Source organism: Syngnathus scovelli, chromosome 7, assembly GCF_024217435.2.
Source record: "Syngnathus scovelli strain Florida chromosome 7, RoL_Ssco_1.2, whole genome shotgun sequence".
NCBI classification, from domain to species: Eukaryota; Metazoa; Chordata; class Actinopteri; order Syngnathiformes; family Syngnathidae; genus Syngnathus; species Syngnathus scovelli.
In genome coordinates, this window is record NC_090853.1 from 14778259 (window position 1) to 14805881 (window position 27623).

The following is a 27623-nucleotide window of genomic DNA, read 5'->3' on the forward strand; positions in this document are numbered from 1 at the left end:
TTGAATGTCCTAAGTAGACATCAAAGACATTGACTACATTCAGCTCTTTCAGCTATTTAATTATTCTGCAAATAAAAGAACAACCCAGTGAATATGTTCCTATAAAGTCTCAAGCTATGATGAAAATGATATGATATGCAAACATTTTTTATAGGACATGACAAGTCTAAGACTGGCTATTCAGATGAAACGGTCCAAACAATGGACCTCTTTCAGTGTAGGAGTCAGGGCTTGGGTTTACTATTGTGTCTGTTTGTGTGTTGTTTTTGTTCATGAGTATAAACCCCAACTAGGATGAAGCACATGCAGAAACAAGTGAGCTGAGATTGTCGCTTCACCTCTACAGTCAAGATGGATTTATTTCTTCAAGTGGTGAGTATTTAACAATTTACAGACAAATTATTAACACAATAATTTATCAATATACATTTGTGCTACTTTAAGCACTTTGATAACAAGTTGATAAGTTACAAAATATGAAGTGAAATAACATTTAATGCTGGCTATGTTGCACTTCTTAGCTCATTTAAAGTAAAACTAGTTTATATTATGGCTTTGCATGTTCTTGTCATTTGATCTCCCTTGTCAAGAACCACCAAAATTAAATCAAGGCAACGATAGCTCTTTCTGGTTATTGAAAATATTTCACCTGCAATCCAAAGGGCTTCTTCACTTCACCAAATAAGTAACTAAGAAGTCGAGTTGCCTGTGATTGACTTTTTGTGGAAAACCTGTTCAGTTGACAGCAAAATTTTGACAAGCTCTATCTGGTTAACAGCTACCAAGAAGTGCACAAGTACTGGGGGCATGGAGATTGAGGCTCAAACCACACGCAGATTTGACTAGATTTACAGTTTTTCTGAATGTATGAACCAAAATCAAGTAGCATCCTCCTACAACACAATAGTAAACCCTATTAAGCCTTACCTTACTCGAGACCAATTTGACATTTCCAGATGCCAAAGCCACAGCGGTATCAGCCATGACCTCGGCCTTGATAGAGCCCAACCCTCCTGTGGCGCTAGTCTTAATAAAGCTGTCCAACACCACGTCCAATAAATCAGTTATCTAAAAGCAATATGAGAGCATTTCAGGCGAATGAATCCTCCGTCTGTCCGTCCATCCATCCAATCTTTACTAGGTATTGTTAAAATCGAAATTAAATGCTTTAATTAAAATTTTAATTATTTCCACAAGACATTGTTGTGCTTACCTGCCCCAGGCTGCCCCAGATCTTAGCTTGAATGGATGGATACATTTGCTTTTCATTGATGGTCATGGTGATGAGCTTGTCTAAAATGGCAGTGACACGTTGCCGCTTGGCATCATCATTGTGTTTACAAAAGCGAACAAGGTTTAGCAACCAGGGTGTCATGTACTCCAGACAAAGATGTTTCAACTCGATACCTGCAGAACAATCATTAATGTTAACAGATCAGACAGACAGACAGACAGACAGACAGACAGACAGACAGACAGACAGACAGACAAAGATATGGCTTAGGTTGAATGCCATGTCAAATTATTCCTTTTTTTCCACTCTCCCAGAAGGGAACACTTTCTATGTTTGCTAGCTAGCTAGGTAGCTTGCTTGCCACTTTATTCATCAATGAACAAATTAGATTTGCTTAATAAAAGGTTGTTGCTGATGCATGCCCAATGGTAATTGGATAAGTGATCTTATAAATATGTTTGCAGCAGTATCTTAAGACCTCAGTCCCTCACACGCACAAATTATGAGGCTGATGACGATTCGTGATGACATCACGGAATACCACCTTCATTCCCTATGTCAAGTTTAGCTGTTTTTATCCTTAATATGGTTTTAAATAGTAAATCTATGAATGATTTGCTAATCAAATCGAAAATACCTGCAGTGGACTAGCAGCTTAGCTCCATCATAGCAGGAGCTCAAATTTCTCATTATTTCTAGATGTTATTTACTAAAATTCATTGGTTCTTCAGTAAATTCCTTCTAAACAGTGAACAGAAGTCAGAACGTCCTCTTTTACAATGACATGACATGAGCAATTCCCCTGCTTCTTCGACTCCCTATTTGCTGCCGAGTGACTGAAGTCACAACGGCCCATTGAGCGACACGACAATGGTGACAATTTATCCACTTGTTGCGCAAAGGGCTAAAATAAACAACGGTGTCACTCCGACCACGTAGAAAATGCAATCTTGCGAAATAATCTCTGTTATTAATGAATGTACCTGTAATTTGACTACCGTAATTCCCAGACTATAAACCGCTACTTTTTGCACAAGCTTTGAACCCGGCGGCTTGTTGTTCGGTGCGGCGTATCTATGAATTTTCGTGATTTTTGTGATGACTAATACACTTATGCACTCATAAAAAGGCTGTGGACCGCTGTTGTGCCGCACCGCTTTGCTGGGCGGAGGGATATGTGACCAGACACACGGTCACTGGAGAGAAGAGTGGTATGTTGATCGCATGTTCATCCGCCAGGCAAATCGTGCCGTATAATTGACACAAAGATAAGAACAAGATCAAGACGGACATTACTGAAGAAAGGAAGCTTTTATACACAAACCCTCATTATGGGGGACAAAATGATGCATATGATGCCACTTTTAAATTAAAGGCAGTCAATTTGGCTCTTAATGAAGGAACTAGAGCTGCTCATGCACTGTAGAGGTTTCCTCCGGTCACTAGAGGGCACTGGGCTATTGTTGATGACATCTTGTCGCGTCATCCTTTTCTTTCTTTATTTCCCGGTCACGTCTACTCTGAAGCTATACGTGTAGCTCATATCACATTGCTATCTTTACCCTGTAAGTCAGGGGTGTCAAACTCATTTTTTTCGCGGGCCGCATTGTAGTCATAGTTTCTTTCGGAGGGCCATTATGACTGTCAACCCAAATAAATGTATGAGCACCTCATATTATATACAGTATAAGCTACAAAACAAACTGACAAATAATTCGTTTTCAAATTAGACTAGTCAAAACTGGTCAAATATTTAAAAATCCCCAGATATTTTTAAAAGTGAAGACAAATTGCAATTCTAGTAATGACACGAATTTGATGCACAATTTGTCTTCGCGGGCCACGTAAAAAGATGTGGCGGGCCGTATCTGGCCCCCGGGCCTTGAGTTTGACACCTGTGCTGTAAGTGGTCCCGTTTTATTTATTAATAGTTGTTTTTTTCTTGTGTTCCCTGCACACTAAGTTTATTAAGGTCGTTGCTGAGATTTATACATGTTTGTATGTTTGCAGAGCTTCTTCAACTCTGTCAGTAAAGGTTATGTTAATAAAAGGTATGCGTCCCCAAAGACCCATCTGTTTCCGGACAATATTCTTTGTGTATATTCTCTTAAAAATGGTAATTAAACATTAAAAAACCTGCAGATTATACTTCGGTGGGTTTTACATATGAGCAAAATAAGATTTTCCCCTAATATTAGTTGGTGCGGTTTATAATCAGATGCGGTTTATAGTCCGGAAATTACGGTACATGCGTTTTTTTCTGCAACAAATAGTTATATTTTATATATATTTATAGTTATATGTAAATTTTTATCGTTATTATTTTTGCATTCTAAAAACATATGCCGGTACATCTATTCCGTTACCTCGGTTTCCGAACGTCCCGGTTCTCGAACAAATCAGAATTGGAACGAAAACTTTGAGATTTTTTTGCTTCGGTTGTCGAACAAAATTCGGAGGTCGAACCTCGCGAGATGGACCGAAAGGACCCGAGAAAACCCGACCATGCGGCCCGGATGCCGACTGACTCCGTTCGTTATTGTATTTTCGGTACTTTGAGGATTGTATTAACCCCTAATCATGCCTCCATAGAAAGCAAGTGAGATCAGCAAAGCCATCCTAAAACACAAAGACGCTCTTAAAGCAATGCGACAGTGAGCGCCCAGCGCGCTGCGGTTGCGCGATCGGACCAAATTAAGCTCCCTGCGCACTGAGGTCCACTTAAATTTTGGAAAGTACATCAGGACTTTAAAAATATTTTCTAAATTTCAGCGACGGCTCTGTCAAAATAATGCGACCAGCGCGGTGCGGTTGTGCGGTCGGCGGCGCGCTATGGTTGCACGTTGGGCGGTGCGCTGCAGTTGCACGATCGGACAAAAATGCGCAAATGAAAAAATGCTTAAAAAAGGCATTTTTTTTTTTTTTTAGTCTTAGAAGGCATTACAATTTTTTTCATTATTTGTAATGGGAAAAATAGAATCGGAATTCGACCGATTCACTATTCGGATTCTCTTCTCGAACCGCCTTCTGGAACGGATTGTGGTCGAAAACCGATGTTTGACTGTACTGTGTAACAAGCGTAATTGGGATAAAAATATTCAAAATATTTCCATTCAATTTTAAAGCTGACAAATGAGCAAACGGGTAAGGAAAACATGAAATAAATATTTGATAGTGGATACACATTTTTTTTATTTAAGCGATATTATCAGCACTTATGGCAAAGTGGTAGAGTCAGTTCTTTTATTTTGCCCTCATGAGTAAAAAATATTAGGAACAGCTTCAATTTCTCACTTCTACATCACTGCAAACCACAACCACAATGATGAACACCCACTCATCCCGCTAGTTTGTATTAGCGTATTTTCCGGACGATAAGTCGCAGTTTTTTTGAATAGTTTGGCCGGGGGTACGACATACACTCAGGAGCGATTTATATGTGAAATTATTAACACATTATTACTTGATCATTAACACATTAATTACTAGTATATCACTTCACGTTATTTTCACACTAAACCGCATGAAGGCGCTCGAGGTCTGTGGAATAATTGGAATTGCAACTGACGATGAGTCCGACATCAGCGCCGCATATACTTCCGGAGTCAGCTGAGTTGTTTATAAGTGACACAGAAGACGAAGATTTCGATGGATTTAATGATTTGGAGTGACACAGATGGTTCGAGAACCTTGTTATTTACAAACCGGATTCGGTTGAAGTTGGGAAATTGTGTAAAATGTAAATAAAAACAAAATACAACGATTTGAAAATCCTTCTCAACCCATATTCAATTGAATACACTACAAAGACAACATATTTAATGTTCAAACTGATAAACTTAATTGTTTTTTGCCAAATAATAATTAACTTGGAATTTCTTGGCTGCAACACGTCCAGTAGAAGTTGGGAAAGGTTGCAAAAAATACTGAGAAAGCTGAGAAAACCTCATCAAACACCTATTTGGAACATCCCACATCAGTCAGGCTAATTGGTAACAGGTGGGTACCATGATTGGGTATAAAAGGAGGCTCCCCAAACATGCTCAGTCATTCACAAGCAAGGATGGGGCGAGGTTCACCACTTTGTCCACAGCTGCGTGAGAAAATAGTTGAACAGTTTAAGAACGAGTTTGAGCATTAAATATGTCGTCTTTGTAGTGTATTCAATTGAATATAGGTTGAAAAGGATTTTCAAATCATTGTATTTTGTTTTTATTTACTTTTTACACAATTTCCCAACTTCAACCAAATCCGGTTTGTATTTGTATATTTGATATATAGTATTTTTCGGACTACAAGTCGCTCCGGAGTACAAGTCGCACCAGCCATAAAATGCATAATAAAAAAGAAAAAAACATAAATCGCTCCGGAGTACAAGTCGCATTTTTGGGAGAACTCCGGTGCGACTTGTATACGTTTTATTCTTCTTTATTATGCATTTTATGGCTGGTGCGACTTGTACTGCGGAGCAACCTATAGTCCGGAAAATATGGCATATATTATATTATACATACATTCAAAACATTTATTATATACGCATACGTATGTACAGTTGCATATGTCATTTAGCAACATTCTCTCGCGTTATTCGGTGTGCGGTGGCTCATAAGGTTACTTACTGGATTTACTGAAACCAGAGATACACTCCTCCAGAAACTCCAGCGTCAGATGGGGTTCATTGGCAGCAAGTGTCTTACTGATAGACACTATGAAAAGAGTGTTGTTGGCTGGAATGCAGAGGCCTGATGTCTCCAACAACTGCCCTTCTATCTTCAGGTTGAAGGTACAAGTCAAAGCACACAACAGATTGTAAGCCGCAGATCTGAGCAAAAATGGATACAAAAAAAGACAGAAATTCACTTAACAATGGTGAAAAGGTAGAAAAAAGAAGATGATTTTTTTAAAGCAGAAACATGTCTTATATACAAGTCTGTTCTTGATAAATTTATTTCTGGCTTCATTTTGTAAAGACAAGCATGTTGATTTTTTTTAATTAACTGAAATTATCATTAATCTCTATGACTGACCTGAGACTGGGGTCAGAACTACCCAGGTTGAGCAGAGCAATATTTAGCAGCGTGCCAGGAACATCTTTGGGTCGGATCTTGGTGTGCTGAGGGATCGAGTCAGGCTGTGACAGCTCCCATCGTGTTCGAATGTGGATAATAGACTGAACAATTGCATCACATTCCTGATGCATGAAAGTGAGAGGTGTGCCCTGGTTGGCCATGGTGAGTGTGAACTGGCTCTCGTCTACCAGACATATCTCCTCAATTTCTGAGGCATAGTAGACATCATTGAGGAAGACAGGCTGTCCAAGAACACGTGTCCGTTCAGCTGAGGTGACTTGCACTGCTGTTGAGCCAACCTGAGGGAGAAGAAAATAATAGAGAAACTTGGGTTAGTAATGAAGTTAAAAGTAGGCTTAACTGTGTACATATAAAAAAATGACTATTGATAAAATCTCACCTTTATTGAAACTTTAGTATCCTTGTGAGCTAATTTGAGGGCATTATGGAAAACCTTGAGATCTTCCTCCAGAGTAAGCGTGGCAGCAGGTAGCTTCTGTTGGTCAGGTTCAATGTGCTCAGCTAGCTTAGCTGGAGAGTCGATGAACTGGAGCCTCTTACTACCTTTTAGACCAGTCAGGAGCCGCTCATGGTATTTCGTGTACTCTCTCACCCAAGTATTGCAGTTGTAAACATAGACAGCAGCTACGTTTTCATATGCAAAACCGGGAAAGACCACAAACCATTTGGACAAAAAATCTGTCTTGAAGCGGTTGCTTGGGCCTACATGAGTTAAGTCTACCACAATCTCATATGGTTTGGCGTAGTAAGGTTTCAGGGTGAGGAGAACATGGTAGATGAGCAGATCTCCATTTATCTGTCCAGTTTTGAATCTAAAAGAATGATATAAAAACAAACATTGTCATATTAAAGGTTTTCTGTGATGATGTTGGGTGTGATCAATGTGTATTTAAGTATGTGGCAAAAATAATTATTTTTAAATAAACATTTCTGTCTTCTTCTGCAGATTTCTGGTACGAAAGCAAGGGGTTCAAAATAACAATATTTAATGGGCTAGGAAGTTGGATCATTGTTTTTTGAGAGGGCATCAATAGAAATTGTGGAACTCCACCAAGATCTCTTTCTCTGGGGAAGTAAGTATTAACTAAAAATTGTGCAACATCAAACAGTTTGGGCAATATTCTGATACTGGGCAATATGTTCATTTAAGTATGTGACAAAAAGAAATATAAATAAACATTTTTGTCTTCTGTCTGCAGATTTGTGGTACAAAAGCAAGGGGTCTAAAATAACAACACTATTTAATGGGCCAGGAAGTGGGACCATTGTTTATTGAGAGGGCATCAGTAGAACTTCTGCAACTCCACCAAGATATTTTTCTCAGGGGAAGTATTGACACAAAACTGTGCAACATCAAACAGTTTGGGCAATATTCAGAATTATTTGGTCAACTTGAAATGCAATTAAATTTATTTCCACCTCTAAATATATTTAAATTACAGAACAGAATGGAACGAACTATAGCTCTGTGGCTGTTTGTCATGCTGCTACAACACCCCATTAACGCAGACCTTTCTGTTCCAACTATTGAGTCCAACCAAACCACCAAAGAGTACACAAATACTTCAGACAAGGACAACAATGGCACGCGAGTGGATTGTTTGGTTGATACGAAGATAGGCCTGATTGCTTTGGGTTCGGCAGGGGCTCTGATTTTTTGCCTGTTGTTGGCATGTCAAATCTGCCATATTCGGCGCCAAGTTTATGTTCCACAAGCCTCCCACTCCAACATGTACTTAGTGGGTACTACAGACTACTGGGACACTAACCCACTTGAGCTTGAAGGACTGGATGGGCCATGTGACACGAGTGTCATGCTGGAGGAGGTAACGGCAGACAACACAATATAGGAGGAGAATCAAGTTGAAATAGACAGGGAAGAGGCAGGAGCAAGGACAGAAACTGAACAAGAGGAAAAAGCTTTTGATCCTGACGCAAATGATCATCAGATGTTGAGCTCAGATGCAAAAACTTGGTAAAACTTTCTGCATCCATTGCAGCCTGGTTATCCTGGAAGAGGGATCCTTCCATCTGTGGTCTCTTCTCAAGTTTTGTCATTTCCCCTAATAGGAGTTTTGAGGTTTTCCTTGCCCTCCTGGGAGTTTAAGATCAGGGGATGTTTGAGAATAATTGTCAATTTTTGCACATGTTGTCCTGAAAGTTGTTCGCTACCTAAATGTTGTACAGACGCTGAGATCTACTGGAGTCAAATTCCTTGTTTGGCATGCTCAAACTTGGCAAATAAAGATTGAGTCTGATTCTGTTAATGTGGACCCCTGATTTAACCGACAAAGTTTCTAAGTGGACAGTATAAAAAAATTTAAGTCAGATTTTAAGAATTGAGTGATTCCTCGCCAATTTGTTCAGTCATTTCAGTTTTTCTAATACCTTTGTGGATTAAAGATGAAATATCTTCCACAAACAAGCGTCCATTTATCCTATTCATGTATTAAAAATATTAGCACGTCTATCACTGAGTCAAATACAGAATACAATGAATAAAACGAAAGTGGTAATTGATATTTTGACGTATTGGGAACACTGTTTTTTTGTAGAAATATGTAACCCTTTTTTTTTTTTTAAGGTAATGCATTAATATGAATTTGAATGTTTTGGAGCATTTCTTTAATAATTTTTAAGAGTTGGAGAGCCAAAGAAAAAATACTTAAGTAATTTGACTGCTGTATTCAGAGTTCATAGGTCACTTCTATTTCAGATCCCCACTAGAGCTTGGAATACAGTGTTTACAATTAGTGATAGGGAAACCTACTTTACAGTTTGCTCTTTTGCTGTCCAACTCTGAAACACACGCCATGGGGCTGTCCAACTCTGAAACACATGCCATCAGCTAACAGTACACCATGGGATCACAAATTCTGATGGGCCACACATTTTTCACACCAGCTCCTTGAGAAAAAAACAAAACAAAAAAAAAAAAAAAACAGGGCTCTCACTAACAACAACTGGATTCAGGCTAATTGTGACTTGTATATTATCGTATTTTCACGACTAAGTTGCTCCGGAATACAAGTCGCACCAGCCATAAAATGTATAATATAGAAGGAAAAGAAATATATGTCACACTGGAGTACAAGTCGCATTTTTGGAGGAAATTTATTTGATAAAATCCAACACCAAGAACAAACATGTCATCTTGAAAGGTAATTTGAAATAAAAATAGAGTAAAGGCAACAACAGGCTGAATAACTGAACAATATGCTAACATTACATGACACACAAACAACGAACTGAGAGCGTGCCTGGTATGTTAACATAACATAGTAAGAGTTATTCCGATAACTATTGCATAAATAACCTGCTAACAAGTTTACCAAACCATCCGTGTCACTCCAAATCACTAAATCCAATGAAGTCTTCATCCTCGGTGTCACTTTTAAACAACTGCGGCAACACCGGAGGTAGAAGATGCAGCACTTCCTCTTCTATGTCGCTTATGTCAGGCTCATCAAACCAATAATCAACACAGGCCTAGCGTGCCCTCTTGCGGTTTAGTGTGAAAACAACATGTAAAATGATATATTGTATTAATAATTTCATACAAGGCGCCCCAGAGTATAAGTCGTACCCCCGACCAAACTATGAAAAATACTGCTACTTATAGTCGGGAAAATACGGTAAATAGGTTTGTTGTTGTTGTTTTTCTTTAAATGTATTCCCATGTCAGCCCCACAAAATATGTCTTAATGTGAAACTGGTCCATGGTGCAACTGAGGTTGGAGACCTCTGCTTTAACGGCAGCTAATGAAAAGTTTGTTTCCTCAATGTCCTAAATGTACATGGGTTTAATTCTTATCAAAATGTCAACTTGATGTGCTTCTATTCATACTGTATGTATTATTCAAAATAATGACAAGATACTTTCTGAATGTCCTTTAAAATCATTATAAAAGAGCATATTGATTTTTCTCTATCTCTGAATCTTTTTTTGCTGTTGTAGTCTTGCTTTCATGGTTATGGCAACGACTACAATGGTACACGTTTCCATAATTGAAATGTTCAATATTGCATAAACTCCAATTCCTTATTTAGGACTAAAACCCAGATCTCTGTATTAGCACATTCGTGCATGCTAATTATGTACATGTAGAATTATGTGATGTGAATTGTTTTGACTGGCTAGTACTCTAAAGGTAGGCATCTCTAATAATTAAAATGAAATCTCTCAGGGTAAAAACAGAACTATGATAATTAACGCAGGCATTTAGACTTGCTACAGGTTACCCAAGACTTCCTGAAAATGAAACAGAAGTGAGTCACTCTTTCAAAATGTAAGCAGAACAGTTACTCATATTCAACCAGAGTGCTCTTGCTTCAGATTAATCGACCTTCTGCCTGGGGTTTCAGTGAAATCCGACAATAGTTGGTAAGACATTTAACACCATCAATATTTTCTTATTGTCTTTCTGATAGGATTTTTGATCATCATGACATGGACTATCAACTACAATCTTGCTCAATCTTGTAGTTTAATTCAACTTTTGATCCCTTTGCATTATGAGAGAAACTATGCTGTGGCCAAGAATAGCTCTAACGATTACATTTGAGACAACTCAAACAGTAAGCTACTGTACACAAATGATGAACTTGTAGTGTAGTCAGTCTAAATCGCAGTGAAATTTCGTGCTAAGATGCAAAACGTAGTGGTTTATAGTTGCAATGAGCCTTTTTGCATACTACATATTAACAAAATTACTTGGGGTTTGTGGTTATTTTGTTGTGTAATATAATTTTCATAGTGTTTTTAAAATGTATCATGAATGTGCAATTGTATATTAGTGTATGTAAAACACGTTTTTAAGCAATAATGTTTTAAATTTTGTACTAATATGCATGTTGGTTGTACAGAAACCCAAAATTTGATTATTTCCAAATTTTTGTCAGAATTAACTGTTTCAAATGCAGAATGAGGGCTTTGCGATTCAGCATGAAATTCATATCATGGTATAAATTTAGGGGACGGCTCGGCGGCGCACTGGGTAGCCCGTCCGCCTCACAGGAGGGTGCCGGTTCGATTACACCTCCGACCCTCTCTGTGTGGAGTTTGCATGTTCTCCCTGAGCCCGCTTGGGTTTCCGCTGGGCACTCCAGTTTCCTCCCACATCCCAAAAACATGCTTGGTAGGCCAATTGAGCACTCCAAATTGCCCCTAGGTGTGAGTGTGAGTGCGGATGGTTGTTTGTCTCTGTGTGCCCTGCGATTGGCTGGCAACCGGTTCAGGGTGTCCCCCGCCTACTGCCCGATGACCGCTGGGATAGGCTCCAGCACGGCCGCGACCCCCGTAGGAACAAAGCGGTACAGGAAATGGATGGATGGTATAAATTTAATCCCTTCACGGTAATGTAGAGTGTACAAGTGCAAAAATCTTAATGAAAGTATTTCTGAATGGATTATTTAAAAGTAAAAATATAAATCCCTGTTAAAAGGCTCAAATTTTCATAAAAACATGTCTGCATTTGTAATGGAATAACAATAATTCAAATGAAAAAATCCCTTCCCTTAGTAAAGTGAAATAGAGAAAATGATTTTGAGACCTATTATTGTGTGGATCTCAAAACTGAATCATGCAAATAAATGCAAAAAACAACAGCTAAAATAAATATTTAATATACTTTTGACCTTACAAGCTCCTCGTCACTGCTGATGTCAGTCATAACTGATTCATTTTAGGTTTTCGAGCATGTGCTTAAGCGACCATTTGCAACCTTGAACAAACCCTAACAAGACAACATTCTCTAGCTTTGCAAATGCAATTGTTTGCTGTTTATTTAAACATATACGTAGGCTTTACTATGTAGCTGTTACCTTAATTGGTTGTTCATAGCTAGTTGTTCTCAGCCCTAACCTGGTTCTACGCAGGCATCAGTTAAAAGTACTGTACATTTAAGGACTAATTCTGGTCTTTTGCAACTCTGTATTTCACATTAATTTAGCAATTAGCATTAGCTTCTCTATCTTCTCATGTTATTTCTGTTCAGTGTATCACACACCTCATCTGCCTTCAGTTATCGCACCAATTTGATGATGGGTTTTACAAAATTACTTCCCGTAATTCCCGGACTATAAGCCGCTACTTTTTGCACAAGCTTTGAACCCTGCGGCTTGTCATCCGGTGCGGTGTATCTATGGATTTTTCGTGATTTTTGTGATAACTAATACACTTATACACTCGTAAAAAGGCTGTTGTGTGGCACCGCTTTGCTGGGCGGAGGGATATGTGACCAGACACACGGTCACTGGGGAGAAGAGTGGTGTGCTGATCGCATGTCCGTCCGCCAGACAAATAGTCCGTATAATTGACACAAAGAAGTATAATTGACACAAAGAAGAGACAGAACTAGATCAGGACGGACATTACTGAAGAAAGGAAGCTTTTATACACAAACCCTCATTATGGGGGACAAAAGAAATGCATATGATGCCGCTTTCAATTCAAAGGCAGACGAGTTGGCTCTTAACGAAGGAACTAGAGCTGCTCATGCACTGTAGAGGTTTCCTCCGGTCACTCGAGGGCACTGGGCTATTGTTTATGACATCTTGTTGCATCACCCTTTTCTTTCTTTATTTCCCGGTCACGTCTACTCTGGAGCTATACGTGTAGCTCGTAACACATTGCCAACTTTAGCCCTGTAAGTGGTCTCATTTTATTTATTATTAGTTGTGTGTTGCTCGTGTTTCCTGCACATTAAGTTTATTATGGTCATCGCTGAGATTTATACATGTTTGTATTTATGCAGAGCTTCTTCATCTCTGTCAATAAAGGTTATGTTAATAAAAGTTATGCGTCCCCAAAGAACCATCTGTTTCCTAACAATATTCTTTGCGTATATTCTCTCAAAAATGGCAAACCTTAAAAAACCTGTGGCTTATGGTCCGGTGCGACTTGTATATGAACAAAACAAGATCTCCCCCTAAATTTAGCTGGCGCAGCTTATAATCAGGTGCGGTTTACAGTCCGGAAATTACGGTAATTATCATCTTAGAAATGTGCCCCCTGCAATGTGCATGCGTAGCCCCAACTGTGGTTGGGAAACACTGACTTCAAGGAGAGGGGCTGCACCACGAAGCTTGTAGCTGCTGCCCCAGACATTGTGCAGCACAAGTTAGCTTAGCGTCTGGTGTTTCGTGAGCAGCATGTGTAGGTACCAGATATACTCCATTGGTCAGATCAGCCCGGGGGGCCTGCGCCTGTTGATGACGTCATGCTATGTGATATGCTAGAAGACAGCAGGAAGATGTTCAAGATTGTGGTTGGTCTGTTTCGCACACAGACGGATTTTGTGAAAAAACATAACATTTTCCATGTAAATGGCTTGTAATGCCGTTCAAATGCTTTTTAGTTAATTTTATCCTTTTTTATTTTGTGTGTCTTTTCTTTCCACGGGCTTATTAGACAAACAAATGTTTGCAACTCATTGGGAAGTTTGTACATTGCATTGTGTGGTGGGAAAAAAAAAGAAAATCCATTATGAGAGATTTCTGACCCCTTTATAAAACAATGTGCGCTTTTTTCAAATCAGTGATTGATTTAATAAAGCAGATGTACCATGTAAAATCCACTTTTTTTTGCTTTCATATTCATTTTATTGTGTACTTGGAGTCTCCAAGATTGTAGAAAAGTGTAACCAATCCAGGTGCTGCAGAGATATTTTTATGATCTTTCGGGGGGCTATTTTTTTTATTTTTTCAGTTTTCTCCGTTTTCTATTACGTGTTTTAATTTATTACATCACATTCGTTGGGGCGGGACTACCAAACAAGGTAAACGGTTTCTCAAAGCCACCATCTTTATTACTTGGAGAAACTTTTGTAGTCCAAACAACTCATGGATGCCGAAGTGGAAAGATCAAAATGTTCAATTGTTGGATGCATCAATCCACACAACACCATCCCCCACCATCAGAACTTCAAAGAAATGCCTGGTCAAATTTTATTTTTCGAACAGTGTTCCCACATCTGGCCCGGCCGGGCATAGCCCGAAATGGAAACGTGGGTCCCCCTTCCCATGGGCTCACCACCTGTGGGAGGGGCCGAAGGGGTCGGGTGCAATGCGAGCTGGGCGGCAGCCAAAGGCAGGGACCTTGGCGGTCTGATCCCCGGCTGCAGAAGCTGGCTCTTGGGACATGGAACGTCACCTCTCTGGCTGGAAAGGAGCCCGAGCTGGTGTGCGAGGCAGAAAGATTCCGACTAGATATAGTCGGACTAGCCTCCATGCACAGTTTGGGTTCCGGTACAACCCCTCTCGAGAGGGGCTGGACTCTCTTCCACTCTGGAGTTGCCCACGGTGAGAGGCGTCGAGCAGGTGTGGGTATACTTATTGCCCCCCGGCTGGGCGCCTGCACATTGGGGTTCACCCCGGTGAACGAGAGGGTAGCCTCCCTCCGCCTTCGGGTGGGAGGACGGGTCCTGACTGTTGTTTGTGTCTATGCACCAAACGGCAGCTCAGAGTACCCACCCTTCTTGGGGTCCGTGGAGGAAGTGCTGGAGAGCGCTCCTTCTGGGGACTCCATCGTTCTACTGGGTGACTTCAATGCTCACGTGGGCAATGACAGTGAGACCTGGAAGGGCGTGATTGGGAGGAACAGCCCCCCCGATCTGAACACGAGCGGTGTTCTATTGTTGGACTTCTGTGCTCGACACGGATTTTCAATAATGAACACCATGTTCAAACATAAGGGTGTCCATGTGTGCACTTGGCACCAGGACACCCTAGGCCGCAGTTCGATGATCGACTTTGTAGTCGTGTCATCGGATTTGCGGCCGCATGTTTTGGACACTCGGGTGAAGAGAGGGGCGGAGCTGTCAACTGATCAGCCCTGGTGGTGGGTTGGCTCCGATGGTGGGGGAAGATGCCGGTCCGACCTGGCAGACCCAAACGCTCTGTGAGGGTCTGCTGGGAACGTCTGGCAGAATCTCCTGTCAGGAAGAGCTTCAACTCCCACCTCCGGCAGAGCTTTTCCCACGTCCCGGGGGAGGCGGGGGACATTGAGTCTGACTGGACCATGTTCCGCGCCTCCATTGTTGAGGCAGCCAACCGGAGCTGTGGCCGTAAGGTCGTTGGTGCCTGTCGTGGCGGCAATCCCCGAACCCGCTGGTGGACACCGGCGGTAAGGGATGCCGTCAAGCTGAAGAAGGAGTCCTATCGGGCCGTTTTGGCCTGCGGGACTCCGGAGGCAGCTGACAGGTACCGGATGGCCAAGCGGAACGCGGCTTCGGCGGTTGCTGAGGCAAAAACCCAGGCGTGGGAGGTGTTTGGTGAGGCCATGGAGAATGACTTTCGGACGGCTTCGAGGAAATTCTGGTCCACCATCCGGCGTCTCAGGAGGGGGAAGCAGTGCAACGTCAACACTGTTTACAGTGGGGATGGCGTGCTGCTGACCTCGACTCGGGACGTCGTGAGTCGGTGGGGAGAATACTTCGAAGACCTCCTCAATTCCACCTACACGCCTTCCATTGAGGAAGCAGGGCCTGGAGACTCTGAGGCGGATTCTCCAATCTCTGGGGTCGAAGTCACTGAGGTAGTTAAAAAACTCCTCGGTGGCAAGGCCCCGGGGGTGGATGATTTCTGCCCGGAGTTCTTAAAGGCTCTGGATGTTGTGGGGCTGTCATGGCTGACACGCCTCTACAACGTTGCGTGGACATCGGGGACATTGCCTCTGGATTGGCAGACTGGAGTGGTGGTTCCCCTCTTTAAGAAGGGGGACCGGAGGGTGTGTTCCAATTACAGGGGAATCACACTCCTCAGCCTCCCTGGTAAGGTCTATTCAGGGGTGCTGGAGAGGAGGGTCCGTCGGGAGGTCGAACCTCGGATTCAGGAGGAGCAGTGTGGCTTTCGTCCTGGCCGTGGAACAGTGGACCAGCTCTACACCCTCGGCAGGATCCTCGAGGGTGCATGGGAGTTCGCCCAACCAGTCCACATGTGTTTTGTGGACTTGGAGAAGGCGTTCGACCGTGTCCCTCGGGAGGTTCTGTGGAGGGTGCTTCGGGAGTACGGGGTGCCGAGCCAACTGATAAGGGCGGTTCGGTCCCTGTATCACCGATGCCAGAGTCTGTTCCGCATTTCCGGCAGTAAGTCGGATTCGTTCCCAGTGAGGGTTGGACTCCGCCAAGGCTGCCCTTTGTCACCGATTCTGTTCATAATTTTTATGGACAGAATTTCTAGGCGCAGCCGAGGCGTTAAAGGGGTCCGGTTTGGGGACCTCAGCATCGCGTCTCTGCTTTTTGCAGACGACGTGGTGCTGTTGGCTTCTTCAGGCCGTGATCTTCAGCTCTCGCTGGAACGGTTCGCAGCCGAGTGTGAAGCGGTCGGGATGAGGGTCAGCACCTCCAAATCCGAGTCCATGGTCCTTGGTCGGAAAAGGGTGGAATGCCTTCTCCAGGTCGGGGATGAGATCCTGCCCCAAGTGGAGGAGTTCAAGTATCTTGGGGCCTTGTTCACGAGTGAGGGAAGACTGGAGCGTGAGATTGACAGGCGGATTGGTGCAGCGTCGGCAGTAATGCGGACCCTGTACCGGTCGGTTGTGGTGAAGAGAGAGCCGAGCCAAAAGGCAAAGCTCTCAATTTACCGGTCGATTTACGCTCCTACCCTCACCTATGGTCACGAGCTATGGGTCGTGCCCGAAAGAACGAGATCTCGGATACAAGCGGCCGAAATGAGTTTTCTCCGCAGGATGTCCGGGCTCTCTCTTAGAGATAGGGTGAGAAGCTCGGTCATCCGGGAGAGACTCGGAGTAGAGTCGCTACTCCTCCACGTTGAGAGGAGCCAGATGAGGTGGCTCGGGCATCTTAGCAGGATGCCTCCTGGACGCCTCCCTGGGGAGGTGTTCCGGGCATGTCCCACCGGTAGGAGACCCCGGGGACGACCCAGGACGCGCTGGAGAGACTATGTCTCTCAGCTGGCCTGGGAACGCCTTGGGATCCCCCGGGATGAGCTGGATGAAGTGGCTGGGGAGAGGGAAGTCTGGGAGTCCCTCCTAAAGCTGCTGCCCCCGCGACCCGACCCCGGATAAGCGGAAGAAGATGGATGGATGGATGGATGTTCCCACATCTGTGGGCAAAGTCCCGCTTGTTCAAGGACGGGTGTTTCAAATACTTTGTTTAGTTGATGGTTCAGTTCCTTCAATCTATGGAAACGATGGACACAGTAAAGCGGTAAACTTGTGATGACACAAAAATAATAAACTGTATTTCACTTTCATGTTATTGCATGTCTATGATGCACTCATTTTCATAGCATTAGTGTCAGTCTTTCTGCTGATTTTATAGCTGTGCGCTCTGTTTTCACTTTTTGTGGGTGTATTTTGAGTAGTTGTATCAGATGAATTGCATCAAAGGTGCTATATTATTCTTTGGGAACACGATGTGATGAATGCATTTGTTAGCTTCTTGTTAACGCCAACATTTGCTTACTGGTTAACTTGACTGAAGTGCTTGTTTACGAGACATGTTCATAGATATTGCGAGGGGATTTATTTTGTTACGTGTTATGTATGTGTATGGGCAAGTCCTCTGCCGTTGACGTCTTTTAATCGATCAAAACGTTTGCGGCGCAAGTAAGTGCTACCTCGGCTAAAAAACTACAAATATGTCTGACCGAAAAGGGAGGTGCACATCTTGCGGACTGGAGGGAGTGGGGTGTGAAGTATCTCGTTTGCATTTAAAAAGACCACACCAAAACGGCTAGCTGAGTCGCACCTTAGAACAAGTATAATAGAGGGACCTGTGAAGGTTTCAAAACAAGGAATTCAGACAAAAGCATCACTGTTCCACTTTATATAAACCACAACTGAAAGAGTAAAACTTAAAACGGAAGAATTTATAAACGTGATACGTAACCTTTAATGCTTTGGAAATTTTAAAAGGAAGATATGTATTCTTAAGATGGCGGCGCGTGCACACGCAGCGGCCACTCTCTGTCCCGTTCGGTGTTTTGTGAGTGTTTACTGAGTGTTTGTCCGGCAGTTTTGTGTATGTTCGTCTCGTGTGATACGTCGTGCTACTAGTGCGGCGGGCATGTTCTGCTCAACATCGGCGGAAGTGGGTTTTATGGCGTTCTGGACTTTGGTGCGGAGAGATTAAGGGCGCTCGGACTGCTTCGTCATGGAGCGACGCCGGACTGGCCTGCTCTTCCTCCCCCGGTTGGACTGCGTCGTGAGCTCGGACTGCTCCGTCCTGGAGCATTGTTGGGATGCGTCGGCAGCGGGTCTGCGAGGCAGCGGGAGAGGGGCCAGCGCGGAGACATCGGGCCAGGCTTGCGGCCACCCCACCTCGCCCAGCCGTGCCTTCCATTCTACTGGCGTACGTTCGTTCGCGGGTCGACAAGATGGGTTGCGTTCGCCTGATAAGATCCACGAACCGGACAGTGCGTGCCTGCTGTGTGCTCGTGTTCACAGTGGCCTGGTTGACTGTCATCTTTCCGGACTCTGCTGTGGATCGGGAGCGGCTAGCGTGCTATCACTCTTATTGTTCATCTTCTTGTTTTATTTTTCCTGTGTTGTTTACTTGTATGTGCGTTGTGAACTCTGTCTTGTTACCCTGGGATAGTGAGAAACGTAATTTCGATCGCTTTGTGTGTCTTGACATGCGGAGCTATTGACAATAAAGGAGACTTTGACTTTGACTTTGAAAATATGTAATTTGCAGCCATACCTGGTAGTGATAACTTGTAATGATGTTCTTTGGTGTGGGTGTATATTTGTGGTGTATATTTCATGTTTTTATTATATGTTTAGAGAACACTGCTTTTAATTTAAATATAGTAACGATGTATGTTTTTTCAAACATGAATCTTGGAACTGATACATATTTGGTCCAATGAATAACTCATCACAGACTGTACACGATGAATGAAATTATCTACAGACTCAAATTACAGAAATGGGAAAAGTGTCAATATGTCTTCCCACGATTAAAAAGTTGATGTATTCTTTGAGTCTATTGATTTGAAGTATAATCAAAAACGTGTAACGCCAAATAGTGTTAAATAGTTGACGTAAAATTGATGTCTAAGGATTGATGAATGAAAATGTTTAGTTATTTTCTCTAGCCTGAGTACATTCTCAATTAAACAATGACCACCACTCATTACAATAAAATTAGTTGTTATTCATTGTATCATGTGTACAATGTACAAACGGTCAACCCTCACTGTGAATTGAATGAGCAAATGCTCATGAGGCACAATATTACATTTACAACATTTATCAACATTACAGTATAGTTACTCTATTCTCTATATTAAAATTGGTCAAGCTTCGATGTAAATTGAATGAATAAACCAAAATGAAGAAAACGCAAGCACATCTTGACTCTAATGTAATGGGGTGCAGTGTTGTTTGTCCAATTGGATTTGCCATAGCACGACATCATCAGCATGCAGTACAGGCCCCCGGAGCCGATCTGACCACCCGGGTAGATCTATTCACTAGGGAAAGCAGGGAGGATGGGTGATTTGACGTGAACATGAGCCTTTTTTTAACCAGCTCGAAATCGTGTTATTAAAAAAATCACTCAGACCTACTATAACATGAAATTATCAAATTAGTACCAGTGAAACACAGTGTGAACAGTTTAGTTTCTGTATAACAAACCAGGTATTGGGGGTGTCAAATTTAAGATTTTTTCTAGGATTGGATATCACCAGTATTTTTTGTAGTTGTTTCCTCATGTAGCATTTTAACTAAAAATACTTTCTATAATTACAGCTGCAAAGACTCACCAAATGGCAACAAGACAGAGGGAAACTCTGATCCTTCACTTAAGGATAGTTTTGGCATTGCCACTGAAAACAAGTGGTACACCAACATTTGGCCGTGTTGACGGTATAATTGAAGTGACAACTGGTGCGATCAAAGGAAATCTCACTGAAGTCCAGCTACCAACAGTCACTTACAATCAGAAATCCCCTCTGAAGATCACAGAAGAGATCAAGGTAGCTCAAGCAACAACCGGCTTCATAGATACCCTGAAAATGAATTCAGGAATGACAAACACCAAAAAAGTAACTGAAAGCATTACATCTCCAGTGTTCACAAGATCCACAAAAAAACAGGACATGGAACAAACACTCCTAACCTCTACTACTAGAATTACCCATTTATCTACAGAGTCGAAGCTCATTTCTACCGCAACCACATCTTCGACCTCATCTCTTGAAAATAAACCTACAAACATAGGTGAGGATGCCACACAGTCCACTGTCTCATACAAATCTTCAAGAGTTAATATCCTAACTGAGCCAAATAAAATCCAACAACCTCTAGCAGAAAACTCCAATCACGTACCAATTCACAGTCAAGTAATGGCAGGACTAATAGGTGTGGCTCTGGTATCAATGATGGTTGGAATCTTGGTCATCTTTGTGAAAAATCGCAAACTTCAGAAAGAGCAGATAACTACAACTGAATGGGCAGGTCCTTCACCATTAGCCATGGAGATGACAATGGATGAGTAACACTGGGGTCAACTAATCATATTCCTGCTGCCAGCTTCCTGTGTCAGAAAACTTCCAAAAGGTTGTCCTTTCTTCCAGAAATACAGGAGTAGTCAGAAACAAAAACACAAGCTTTAACTTTTAGAAGGGAGTAAGTACATCTGAACAAAAATTCAGTGCAATAGAAAGCATTGGCAAAAAAAGACTGGGTAATTCTGCCATTCTATCCTCTGCTATAAAACAAAGCAAATTACAATTCTGTGGACTTGTGAATGACAGTTGTGACTAAATATATCTATACTGCGGAAAATGTCTGGGCAATTTTGATTAGGAATCAAATACTGTTTTACAATATTTTCTATCTGTTACTGAGAACAATGGAACAACACCATAGGAGCCTCATTTATAGACAGTGGGTAGGCACAATTTTGTGCTTAGATCAGGTATGGGCAAACTACGGCCCGCGGGCCACATCCGGCCCACGGTGTTAGGGTTTTCCAGGTTATCTTTATCGTAGGATTATGTTGGAATGTAGACTATAATGATTAACCAATCTTGTCTTGCTCTCACAACGCAGTAAAATAAAGTGGTTGCTTCCTCTGCTTGATTGACCAGCTGCAGAGGAAGCAATCAAAGTTGTTCTGTTTCCCACAACATCGTAAAACACCCCCTGCTCTGATCTTACCAGAGGCCGGGGGTTCACCAAACCTGTCCACTCTCACCCCCACTCTGTTCCTCCTAATAAATATGCCCTTGCAGGAAGGAGGGTTCAGACCTCCATTCGAACATCGCTGCACGCACAGCGACGAATGGACTCTCCACCTGCAGGTGTCTAAAAGGACTTACTTGTCTCCCGTGTGGTTCTTGCAAAATAAGTTGGAGTGAGCAAATCTCTAAAACACGGGACCGTTTAATCCGGCCCGCCAACCCTAAATAAATTGTATTATTAAACTTTTTTTTTTTCGGTCATTTTGCCTGCAATGACTGCGTTTCCCCAGTAGATGGGGAACCACTCGCCTGCGCATTTACTACCGGAAGCCATGTCAGAAAGCTCGGTGCACACTCACAAGTGTGTGTACGTACTCAGTAGTACGGAAATGGCGCACTCGCGCTCTATTTGTATCAGTGCCGAATTTAGAGCGTGGGCTGTGACGTCAGCATTCTTGTAATTTGCGCGCCGAGCTTTCGGATACAATTTTACACTTAAGCCACCCACAAACCTTCCCCTGGAATCCTTCCATTAAAATGAGTCGCCCAAGGAAAAGCAACGTGGACACTGAGTGCCGAGTGTTTAAAAAGAGTGGCCAATTTGGCTCGACGTACGCGACGTGACGTTCAGCCACATGAACATCAACATCAACCCGTCACAGATCTAGGTAAACGGACCAACACCTCGGATCTCTCCTAAGAATTGCCACAACAAATTTTACTCCAGACTATGACACACTAGCAAAAAAAGGGAGACCAACAACACTGTTCCCACTGAAAATGAAGGGGAGGCTTTCAAGTTTGTTGTAAAAAAATGCATTTTGAATATGAGCTGTACAAATAGCAGGGATTGAAACTAGCGACCATTCCCATTTTCAAACAATGCAGGATGCTCAAGGACATTGATGCACCACCTGTTTGTGACTAATCTTAACCTGTAAAGTTCTTAAGGCTTACTTTAAGGAAGTGTTTCCCGTTTCCTCACCTCTGTTACCAGGTGTTTGTGAGTTAAAACTCTGCTCTGATTTTCAGATACCCCTCACCGTGTTGCCGTTTTGATTACTTTATTTCACCGATTCTTCAAGATGATATATTTGGTCAGAATGTTTGCCGTTTGATGTGATCTCATAAGATAAACATACATCTTTCATTGATCTGACCTGCAGGCACTGAAGTGATGGAGACTGTTATTCATAATAATAGTGTCATATTTTATGAGAATCACTGATAGCAGTTTTTTAGGGATGTTTTTTTTTTAATGCTGTTAATAAATGCATTTGTTTTCAAAAAAGTTTTTTTGAATATCCATGCTTTACTACCTACTAAAGGCCCAAATCTTTTATGCAATGACCTTTACAGGTCGTTTATATTACTTCACACAAACACTACATCCATCTGCTCCTGGTTCGGCCCCCCGGTTAAAATTTAGAACCCAATTCGGCCCGCAAGTCAAAAAGTTTGCCCACCCGTGGCTTAGATCATGCATACCAACAAAGAAATTTAGAACCTTCTCAGATAGGCAGACATAATGATTAGCTTCAATAGAAAACATCAGACAGATCTTTTACCCAAGGGGCACGGTGTATTGAAATTATAGTTATTCATAAAAACAACAACTCAAATGCTAACTTAAATGGGCAAATTGCAAATAAGTTGACTAATAACCGTGAAATGGACATCTTTAATCATATTTATTCTTGTTCTTTTCAAAGACTTGTAAGAGCTGTATGTGTGTATCTGCTCCTGGCTTTGCAGACTTAGCAGTTGTCGCTCCACAAACAAATTACGAAAGTACACTTTGATAGCACAATCAGAGAAGCCATCAAACCGCTCACATTAATCCAAAGCTTCAGAGTTTTTGTATCTATCAAGTTACACTTGCACGCTACAAACCTCAAACAACATTTCCGGAAATTTTCAAGATGGCGGCGCGTGCACACGCAGCGGCCACTCTCTGTCCCGCCAGTACGGTGATTTGTTCGTTTAATGAGTGTTCGTCCGACAGTCTTATGTGTTCGTCTCGTCGTGCTATGTCGTGCTACAAGTACAGCAGGCAGGTTCTGCTCGACATCGGCAGAAGTGGGTTTTGTGGTGTTCTGGACTTTGAAGCGGCGACATTAAAGGCGCTCGGACCGCTACGTCCTGAAACGTCGCCGAACTCGCCCGCTATTCCTCCCCCGGTTGGGAAGCGTCGGAAATGGTGTGTGAGGAGGCAGAAGAGGGGCAAGCGCGGAGGCGTCCGGGCCAGGCTGGTGGCCAACCCAGCTCGCCCGGCAGTGCCTTCCATTCTTCTGGCGAATGTTCGATCGCTGGACAACAAAATGGATTACGTTCGCCTGCTGAGGTCTACGAACCGGACGGTGCGGAACTGCTGTGTGCTCGTGTTCACTGAGACCTGGTTGACTGTCAACATTCCGGACTCTGCCGTGCATCTGGAGCGGCTAGCGTGCTATCGGGCGGACCGTGCCATTGTACAAGGGGGAAAGTCGCGAGAAGGTGGAATATGCGTCTACATCCGAGAACAATGGTGCTGGGACTCCGTGGTGGTATGTAAGCACTGCTCGCCACTAGCGGAGTTTGTGATCATCAAGTGCCGTCCTTTTTACCTGCCGAGGGAATTTACCGCGATTCTGCTAGTCGCGGTGTACATCCCGCCTTCCAACATCGAAGGCGACAGGATCGCGGCGCTTGGTGAACTGTACCAGGCTGTCAATGAACAACAGACAGCGCACCCTGACGGTTTCACTATCTTCGCTGGAGACTTTAATCATGCCAACCTGAAGTCTGTTTTCCCGAGGCTTCACCAGCATGTTACTTTTCCGACACGTGGAGGCACACGTCTACTGGTCTACTCTGCGCATAAAGAAGCTTTCAAAGCCACCCCCCTCCCCCATCTTGGGCTTTCTGACCATCTCTTTTGCTTTTGCCCGCATACAGACAATTGGTAAGGGCATCCAGGCCGGTTCGGGTGTGGCCTGAGGGTGCCTCCGATGCCCTTCGTGACTGCTTTGGCACTACTGACTGGGACATGTTTAAGCGGGCGGCCACATACAACGATCGGACGGACATAGAGGAGTTTGTTGACTCTGTTTCCTCTTATGGCGCGAAGTGCATCGATGATGTGACTCGCTCAAAATCCGTCGTCACTCGTGCGAACTGGAAGCCGTGGCTGACAGGGGCTGTCCTCAGACTGCTGAGGGCCAGGGACAAAGCTTTCAGAGCGGGGGATGAGGCTGGCTTGAGGACGGCGAGGGCCGACCTGTCCCAAGGCATCAAAGAAGCGAAAAAGGCGTTCTCTTGCAAGGTCTCCACCCACTTCAAGGACAGCAAGGACGCACGGAGCCTTTGGCAGGGCATTCAGACCATCACGGACTACAAGCCCGCGCCGCAGAGCTGTGAGGCCGTCTGCTGAACGATCTTAACCGCTTCTTCGCTCGCTTCGACGCCCAGAACAACACTTGCCCGCTGAAGACCACTCCCCCCCACACGAGCAGCCCCTGTGCTTCTCTGCCGACGGAGTGAGGAGGGCGCTTGCCGCTATTGGCACCCGTAAGGCGGCGGGCCCTGACAACATCCAGGGTCGTGCGCTGAAGGACTGCGCTGGCGAGCTGCCGGGTGTCTTCACGGCCATCTTTAACGTTTCCCTGCAGCAGGCCGTCATCCCTTCGTGTTTCAAGGCTGCCACCATCGTTCCTGTGTCGAAGAAACCTGCACCGTCCTGCTTCAATGACTACCGCCCCGTGGCCCTGACGCCCATCATCATGAAGTGCTTTGAGCGGCTTGTCATGGAGCACATCAAATCCGTTCTCCCCCCCCCCCACCATTGACCCTTTCCAGTTTGCGTACCGTGCCAAACGGTCCTCTGAGGATGCCATCTGCTCTGCCCTCCACTCGGCCCTCACCCACCTGGAGAGAAAGGACTCATATGTGAGGTTGCTGTTTGTGGACTTCAGCTCTGCCTTCAACACCATTGTGCCGCAGCGACTCATCTGCAAACTCGACGAGCTGGGCCTCAGTACCTCCCTCTGCAACTGGCTAGTGGACTTCCTTTGTCAGAGGCCTCAGGTGGTGCGTGTTGGCGACAAAATCACGCTGAGCACGGGGGCCCCCCCAGGGCTGCGTGCTCAGTCCACTGCTCTTCACCCTGCTGACGCATGACTGCACTGCGACCTACAGCGACAACCGCATAGTGAAGTTTGCTGACGACATGACTCTGGTGGGTCTCATCACGGGGGGCGACGAGACTCGGTACAGGTCAGAGGTTGACCTTCTGACCACGTGGTGCAGGGACAACAACCTCCTGCTGAACGTCAACAAGACCGAGGAAATCGTTGTTGACTTCCGGAAGGGTCAAGCAAATCACCAGCCGCTGATCATCGACGGTGCTGTGGCGGAGAGGGTGAGCAGCACCAAGTTCCTGGGGGTGCACATCAGTGAGGACCTCTCCTGGTCGGCAAACACCAGGTCACTGGCAAAGTAAGCTCAGCGCCGCCTGTACTTCCTGCGGAAACTCAGGCGTGCATGTGCTCCTCAGGCAGTCCTGTCCTACATTCTACCGTGGCACTATTGAGAGCGTCCTCTCCAGTTGCATCGCTGTCTGGGGTGGTAGCTGCACTGACCAGAACTTGAAGGCCCTGCAGCGCATAGTGAATACGGCTGGTAAGATTGTTGGTGCTTCGCTCCCCTCCCTGAAGGACATTTACACCTCCCATCTCACCCGCAAGGCAACCACGATTGTGAGTAATGTGAGTCACCCAGCTCACTCTTTGTTTGACCTTCTGCCCTCTGGGAAGAGGTACAGGAGCCTGCGCTCCCGCACCACCAGACTCGCCAACAGCTTCATTCTCCAGGCTGTTAGGACCCTGAACTCGCTACCCCCTTCTGCGTAGCGTGCTGCACTTTTGCGCTATTTTCTGGAATGTCTGCTGTACGCTCACTTGCTCCTTTTTGCTCCTCTTATTTATTTGTTGTGTTATTTATTCATTATTTATTCAGCACGCTGTTGTTTACTTGATTGTCTATTGTGTGCCATGTCTTGTCACCGTGGGATAGCGGGGAACGATATTTCGTGTCTTTGGCATGTGATGAAATTGACAATAAAGCTGACTTTGACTTTGAAATTTACTGTTGACAAATGACTGTCTTGCTTGTGATGCAACTCTAATAGCTTATATTATCTGTCGCTTCCAATACTAATGTATCTTCCTATTATTATCTGGTTAAAGCGGGAAAATATTCGCTTATTGTGCCATGTCTTATGTTGAGTAAAATGAATAAAAACTGCTTTTTATCTGTTTACAAAGTATTGAGCGAGTGAGTGATGCGTACCGTAATTTCCGGACTATAAGTTGCGTTTTTATTTTTCATAGTTTGGATGGGGGGGCGACTTATACTCAGGAGCGACTTATATATGTTTTTTTCACAAATTTTTACTTGATCATTAACACATCACTTACTTATAAGTATAGTTGACCACTTCACATGTTAGTTTTAGTATAGTTGATCACTTCACATGTACTGACGCTGAACTCGCTATCCCCTTCTGCGTAGCGTGCGGCACTGTTGCGCTATTTTCTGGTATGTCTGCTGTACGCTCACTTGCTCCTTTTTTTTGCTCCTCTTATTTATTTATTTGTTGTGTTATTTATTCATTATTTATTCAGCACGCTGTTGTTATACTTGTTTATTTGTTTGTCTGTTGTGGGCCATGTCTTGTCACCGTGGGATAGGGGGAACGAAATTTTGGTTTCTTTGTGTGTCTTTGGCATGTGGAGAAATTGACAATAAAGCTGACTTTGACTTTGATCTTGTGCATATTCAAAGCATGAAAAATAGAGAGAAAAGATCAAATAAAGCAATTAACACTTTAAAGCGCTACATCCATGTCCACTGTCTGCTGTATGCACACTTGCTCAATTTTTGCTCTTCTTATATTATGTTATTTGTTTCTTTATTATTTATTCATCACTCTTATTTGTGTTGTTTACTTGTATGCATATTGTGTACTATGTCTTGTCACCGTGGAATAGTGGGAACGTAATTTCGATCGCTTTGTGTGTCTTGGCATGTGAAAAAATTGACAATAAAGCAGACTTTGACTTTGATGAAACAGCCAAATAAACAAAACAAAAAACTTTATTTTC

At 43.5% G+C, this 27623-nt stretch overlaps 1 protein-coding gene across 10 annotated transcripts in view; it reads right to left on the bottom strand.

Moving 5' to 3' along the window:
• Window positions 1-27623, bottom strand: part of nf1a (neurofibromin 1a) — a 176541-nt gene that overhangs the window by 59212 nt on the left and 89706 nt on the right. For 9 of the 10 annotated variants that reach the window (XM_049725628.2, XM_068651275.1, XM_068651277.1 and 6 more), the window contains 5 exons: window positions 6704-7136; window positions 6262-6602; window positions 5854-6056; window positions 1214-1407; window positions 928-1068 (listed from right to left, as the gene is read on the bottom strand). In XM_049725628.2, coding sequence (XP_049581585.1) covers window positions 928-1068; window positions 1214-1407; window positions 5854-6056; window positions 6262-6602; window positions 6704-7136 — 1312 coding nt within the window. Of the gene's footprint in view, window positions 1-927; window positions 1069-1213; window positions 1408-4873; window positions 5328-5853; window positions 6057-6261; window positions 6603-6703; window positions 7137-27623 lie in introns of those variants that run through there. The other variant, XM_049725622.1, reaches the window with a different exon arrangement.